Genomic DNA, 6174 nt, shown 5'->3' with positions numbered 1-6174 from the left:
ATACACGGAAAGGAGGCAGCAACTTTAGGCCTCAGTTTACCAACTACCTTTCCTTTCCTCTGCTACTTATTTAAAACTTTCAGGATACAATTTCAGCAACAACAACAAAAGATTATTTCTCAGCCAAAACCTGTTTCTCCTCAGCCCTAACCCGAAGGAAGAAATAAAACTGCAGATGTATAAAAACAAATTTATTAATATTAGTCCTGCAAATATTTGGATGCCGCCCCACATGTAATGCTAGGCAGTGAGAATGATGCTGAGTAAACCATAATCCTGGATCTCAGTGAGTTCATTACTATGTAGCAATGAAAGACAGATGATTGAAAAAGTGGAGGAAAGGAAAAAGACCAGAACAGAATGCTATAGATACATATAACAAAGAAGCCTTAGCGGGGCGCCTGGGTGGCTTAGTTGGTTAAGCGTCCGACTTTCGCTTAGGTCATGATCTCGCGGTTCGTGGGTTCGAGCCCCGCGTCGGGCTCTGTGCTGACTGCCAGCTCGGAGCCTGGAGCCTGCTTCAGATTCTGTGTCCCCCCTCTCTCTCTGACCCTCCCCTGCTCACGCTGTCTCTCTCTCTCTCTCTCCTAGAAATAAATAAAAATATTAAAAAAAGAAACAAAAAACAAAGAAGCCTTAGAATGTATTTTAGTAGTTAGTTGGAGGAAGGAGGTAGGAAAGCTTCTCTGAGGAAATTATATTTAAAGAAAGACCTGAAGGCACCACTGTTAACACTTCTCCCAGGGATAGGTTGGTGTGTATAAAGATTAAATCAACTAGCAAAACCAAAAAGCAGTCTTACAGCTACTAAGCAAATAAAAGACAAATACATTCACTTGTAATTATTTCCTCAATTCTAAAGTAGCATAATATTATGCTGTTCCAGAGATTATCTGGACCAAAAACAATTTAATTAAACAGTATTCAGAGAGAGCACAAAATTTATATAAAATTTAAACAGTTCAATATTTACTTTACAGCTACTGCTAGCCAATGTTAGTTTAACACACAAACCAAACGTTAAAATTTCAATGCTACGAATGTTAATAAGTATGATATAGGAGCAAAACAAAAGAATCTACTCTCTGCTAGGGAAGAAAGTCAGACCTCTATCTTCACCTCCCTCCATATTCAATTTAGTCCATATGCAATACCTACAAATACTGCTGCCCTTCTGTTCTTCGTACCTGCTAGTCATAAAACAAAACAACACAAAGAAAACCTCCCCTGGTTGAACCCGGCTATTTGCTTTTTCCTCACCTGTAACCAAACACTGTTGACAGAAACACACTAGGGAGATCTCCTGACTGGCTACAATAGCCACTGTACTTAAGCACTTCTAATATCAGGCACTACTCTAAGCACTCCACACCAGCGGTTTTCAAAGTGGAGTGATTTTTTGTCCTTTAGGGGACGTTCGGCAAGGTCTAGAGACAATTCTGATTGTCATGAGTGGAAGGGAGGGGCTTCTAGCATCTGCTACTTGTGGTCTGGGACTCTGCTAAATGTCCTACAATGCAGAGGAGAACCCTCACCTTCACCCCTCCACTCTCATGCATGCACAGAACAAAGAATTATGTAGTGCAAACACATAGTGTCAACAGTACTGAGGTCGATAAACCTTGCTTTATACCTATCACTTCATGTGTTTCTCTCAACAGCTCTGTTAGGTATAAATACTATTATCACCACTTTACACATGAAGAAATTGAGGGGCGCCTGGGTGGCTCAGTAGGTTAAATGTCTGACTCTTGATTTCGGCTCAGGTCTTGTCATGGTTCCTGAGTTCAAGCCCGCATCAGACTCTGTGCTGACAGAGAGGAGAATCCCTCCTTACACACACACACTCTCTCTCTCTCTCTCTCTCTCTCTCTCTCTCTGCCTCCTACCCCAAATAAAAAGATGAGAAAACTGACCTACCAAGAGGTAAGTAACTTGCTCAGGTCTAACAGCTATAAAGTACCAGAGCCAGGAATCAAACTCAGACAATTTATTCTGGAGCCCATGCCTTTTTTTTTTTTTTTTTAAGTTGATTTATTTATTTTGAGACAGAGAGCGAGGGGGGAGGGGCAGAGAGAGGGAGAGAGAGAATTCCAGGCAGGCTCTGCTGTCAGCATCAGCCAGAGACAGACTAGATCCTATGACCTCACACCTGAGATCCTGACCTGAGTAGAAAAAAATTAAGAGTCAGATGCTTAACGGACTGTGCCACCGAGGCGTCCCCTGGAGCCCATGCTCTTAATCACTATCTTAACTCCTTCCCATGGTGAGAGATCAGTTAGAAATAACAGTCTGGAAAAGGCCTTTCTAAGTTAAGTGAGGTGTGAGAACCATTGTGAGTCAGAATGAAGGAGCTAAGAATATTCTAGAAAGCATCAAGGGTTGTGTGTTTATTGCAAAGTGTAGTAAATGAAATCCTATAAAAGATAAAAGGGAGTCCTTTCAGCCAAAATTGGAAAATACAGAGACAACACTATGTTCACAATTTACAGGTCACTGATTAGCAGCGCAACTTTAAAAAATAGTTTACTCTCTGTGGGTTTCTGTGCCCTTAACCTAAAAATAATACAGGTGGCCTAGATTATTCCTCAGGTCTTGACCTAGAACCTCAAAAGAAGTCTCTATTTTTCAGAAAGGTTTTCAATTTATAGAATTATTGTGAAGATAGAAACCCTACAGACCCTCCACCCAGTTTCCCCTATTAATAAAACATCTTACATTAGCATGGTATAGGTTACATTAATGAACCAACGTTAATATATTATTAACTAAAGTCCATGCTTTATTCTGTCTTAGTTTTTTGGTATTGGGATTTGTCTGTTTTTATCACAATGTGACTGGAGTTAAGAAGTTCTGAGAGGAAGATCAAAGAGGTCAAATTCCATATTCAATACATCACATAAAGTGCACATACTACCCACTGTCACTGTTCCTGTTGACCTTGACCTACGTGTGAGGTACTCTTTGTTAGGCTTCTCTACTGTAGTTTTCCTTCCCAACTCCACACTGCTCTTCTCAGAATACTGTGTGCACAGCCCCCACGTAAGGAGTGAAGTGGTCCGCTTCACCTCCCTGACGACCCAGAAGCTACATAAATTACTTGGAATTCTTCTGCAGGAGTTTCTTCTCTCATTTATTTATTCCGTCATTTACTTACATCAGTATAGACTCAGATAATTATTTTACTTTTGGGTTATGATTCAAATTATGTTTTTGCTTGAGATGCTGTGGCCATTGGGAGCTCTTACAGCTGCCTCCTGCTCCCTTTGTACCCCCAAAGTTTTCTGTTTGGGGGTTTGCTTTTAGTACTTCCTTCCTTTCTGGCACAAGATGCTCCAGGTTCATCCTGCCTATTTCCTGTGCCAGTTCCAGATTCAGGCCATTTCTCCAAAGAGCTTTGGTTCCCTTTACTGAGGAATGGTATTAGAAACCAAGCCTCCGGTGCTAGGTTACTACTCGGAGTTACACTGCTTCTGTGCCCTTTCACCTACCAGGATAAGAAAATGAGTAGATGTGGGGCGCCTGGGTGGCTTAGTCGGTTAAGCGTCCGACTTTCGCTTAGGTCATGATCTCGCGGTTCGTGGGTTCGAGCCCCGCGTCGGGCTCTGTGCTGACTGCCGGTTCAGAGCCTGGAGCCTGTTTCAATCTGTGACTCCCTCTCTCTCTGACCCTCCCCTGCTCATGTTGTCTCTCTCCTAGAAATAAATAAAACATTAAAAAAAAAATTAAAAAAAAATAAAAAAAAAAAAGAGTAGATGCTAACCTGTGTCTAGATATGTACAGAAATATGCATATACATTTCTATATGTAACCATCTAGAGAGTATTATGCTGAGCGAAATAAGTCAGGCAGAGAAGGACAAATACCATGTTTGCACATATATGTGAATTAGGAGGAAGTTAACCGAGGACCATGGGGGAGAAGCAGGGGAAAAATAGTGGGGGAGAGGGAGGGAGGCAAACCATGAGAGACTCTTGAATACAGAGAACAAACTGAGGACTGATGGGGGTGGGGGAGAGGGGAAGAGGAGTGATGGGCATGGAGGAGGGCACTTGTTGGGATGAGCACTGGGTGTTATATGTAAATCAACTTAACAATAAACTATAAAAGGGGGGGGGAAGCACAGGCCCAAAATGGTGTCACTCAGGCTGAGTCCCCAAGTGGGCTTATCACCAAATCTAATTGCACTTTCAACCTTCCCGAGAGATACAATCTAAACTGGTTCGCAGGAACTCGTGACTTGGAACCAAAAAGTCTGCCAAATGGGCCCTCTCCATCTTCCTTTGGAGAAGGAATCTGCATGAGACGCCCTGCTGTTCCTCCTAAAGAGAAAGAACCTAGCCTGGAATAATCCTTTTCTTTTGCTTGTTAACTTTCTTGCCCTGCCCTCCTTCCTATTAAAATCTTCCATTTTTAACAACTCCTCCGACCTCCTACCTGCTTGGCTGGGTGGGATGCCGCCCAATTCATGAAATTGTTTAATAAAGCCAATTGGATCCGCAAATTTACCCAACAAATGTTGTCTCTTAACACCATCTGTGCTTGTATGGAGCCAAACAGGAGCTCATACTGATGTTTCCAAATCAAATTCACACGCACACACAGATAATTCTACCTTCCTCCCCAAAGTGGAGTTTTAAAATAATTCCAAGTCTAATGAACTGGCTTCACTTCAGGATTTAACTGCCTAATTAATGGAAATTAACCACGGCTCTAGTGCTATCTGACGCAGTATGCGGAAAGGTTCTTGGGTTGGAAGATAAGGCACAAGTGTGGAAAACTCCTTTTAACCTACCAATACTTTAGACTGCTTAACTTGTTCACTCCTCTACAAACTAGGATTACTTGCCTAATTTACGGGATTACCATGAAGATGAAATGTTCCAATATCGTTTTCTGAAGTGTTTAATTTTATATTAAATTCTAGGGTGTCTTTCTGTTCTTACTGAAAAAGCCAGGCTAGTCTTTTCTGAACCCGTTTTTGTCCATTACTTAACAGGCTCTTGTCTAGGAAGGAAATTTCATTGACAGTTACTTTTATTCTGCAGGCAACCAAGCCAAATGAGATTTAAAAAGCTCACCAATTAATAGAAAACACTGATGCCTGGGTCACTTGGAGGCCCCTGTGACCGCTTAATAAATGCCATCACAGGAATACCGGAGTCAAAAACAACAACAAAAAAACCAAAAAACACATACAAGCGCCAAAGGAGAAAAAGGACCTGAGACGCTGGGCAATTTTATACATTTTAACTCGTTTAACCCTGCGTCAATTCTAAATGGCAGTCTAATTGTCTTTTTACTGAACAGAAAAACGTAATCTGAGGAAAAACTGAGAAGCTGCCAACAGGCGGGTGCGGGATTCGATTCAACTTCAACTCAGAGTCTCGGGTCCTGCGCCGCAGCAGCCCGGGTCCCCCGACCCGACCCCACAGGGGGGCTGCGCCGCAAACTGGGCTCCGGCAGCTCGCGGAGGTTCCCGCCCCGCTGCGCGTTGTCGCCCCGGGCCTCCGCGCAGCCCCGGGCCGAGCGCGCCCAGCACTCACCCTCGGCGCTGTCGCGGGTCCGGTGGAAGTCCTCAGAGCGGCCGTCGCGGAAGGCCCGGCAAAGGCTGAGGCAGAGGAAATCGAGCATCCAGCCGGCAGCTACCGCCTCAGCCTCGGCCACTGGGCCTGGGTCTTCCTCCTCCTCCGGGACCCCCACCTGCACCTGGCACTCCAGCAGCTCCTGGCACTCGAACTGCTCCTGATCATCTCTCGGCGTTGCTGCCATTCGCTCTTCCGGGGACTCAGCGTCCTCCCCATCCGCACGCCCCCGCGGGCTCGGAGCTGCTACACCACCATTTTCCGCCATGTTAAATCACTCGCGCGAGTCCGGCCCCGCCCCAGGCGCCGAGTGACGATTGGCTAGTGCGGGAGGGCCCTGGGCGGTGCCTCGAAAGGTCTCTTCCGCCGGAGGGAACCCACCAATCACGTCGCCAGGGAGGGCGAGCGACTTGAGCCTTGAATTTGATTGGCCGAGGCCTGCTCCCGCCTCTGGTTGTTGAATTCCCCGCCACGCTGCAGCCCGGCTCCGTTGGCAAACGGACTACTACGGATTGGGCGACTAGTGAGGTTAGGAGGTGAGGAACCTGCTTTACACGCCTGATAAAATTCAACATTTACGGGAACAGCA

The 6174-nt window shown here is 45.0% G+C and overlaps 1 protein-coding gene across 2 annotated transcripts in view; it reads right to left on the bottom strand.

Moving 5' to 3' along the window:
* TERF1 (telomeric repeat binding factor 1) overlaps positions 1-5863 on the bottom strand; it is a 33976-nt gene extending 28113 nt beyond the window's left edge. For both annotated transcript variants that reach the window (XM_039238405.1, XM_039238406.1), the window contains exon 1: positions 5547-5863. In XM_039238405.1, coding sequence (XP_039094336.1) covers positions 5547-5853 — 307 coding nt within the window. In that variant the 5' untranslated portion in view covers positions 5854-5863. The remainder of the gene's footprint in view (positions 1-5546) is intronic.
* Positions 5864-6174: the final 311 nt, after the last annotated feature.

The sequence above is a fragment of the Hyaena hyaena genome, unplaced genomic scaffold (genome assembly GCF_003009895.1).
Source record: "Hyaena hyaena isolate Hyena2069 unplaced genomic scaffold, ASM300989v1 scaffold_139, whole genome shotgun sequence".
In the NCBI taxonomy this organism is placed as follows: domain Eukaryota; kingdom Metazoa; phylum Chordata; class Mammalia; order Carnivora; family Hyaenidae; genus Hyaena; species Hyaena hyaena.
The sequence above is the reverse complement of the archived record's forward strand: the minus strand, read 5'-3'. Positions and strand labels throughout refer to the sequence as shown.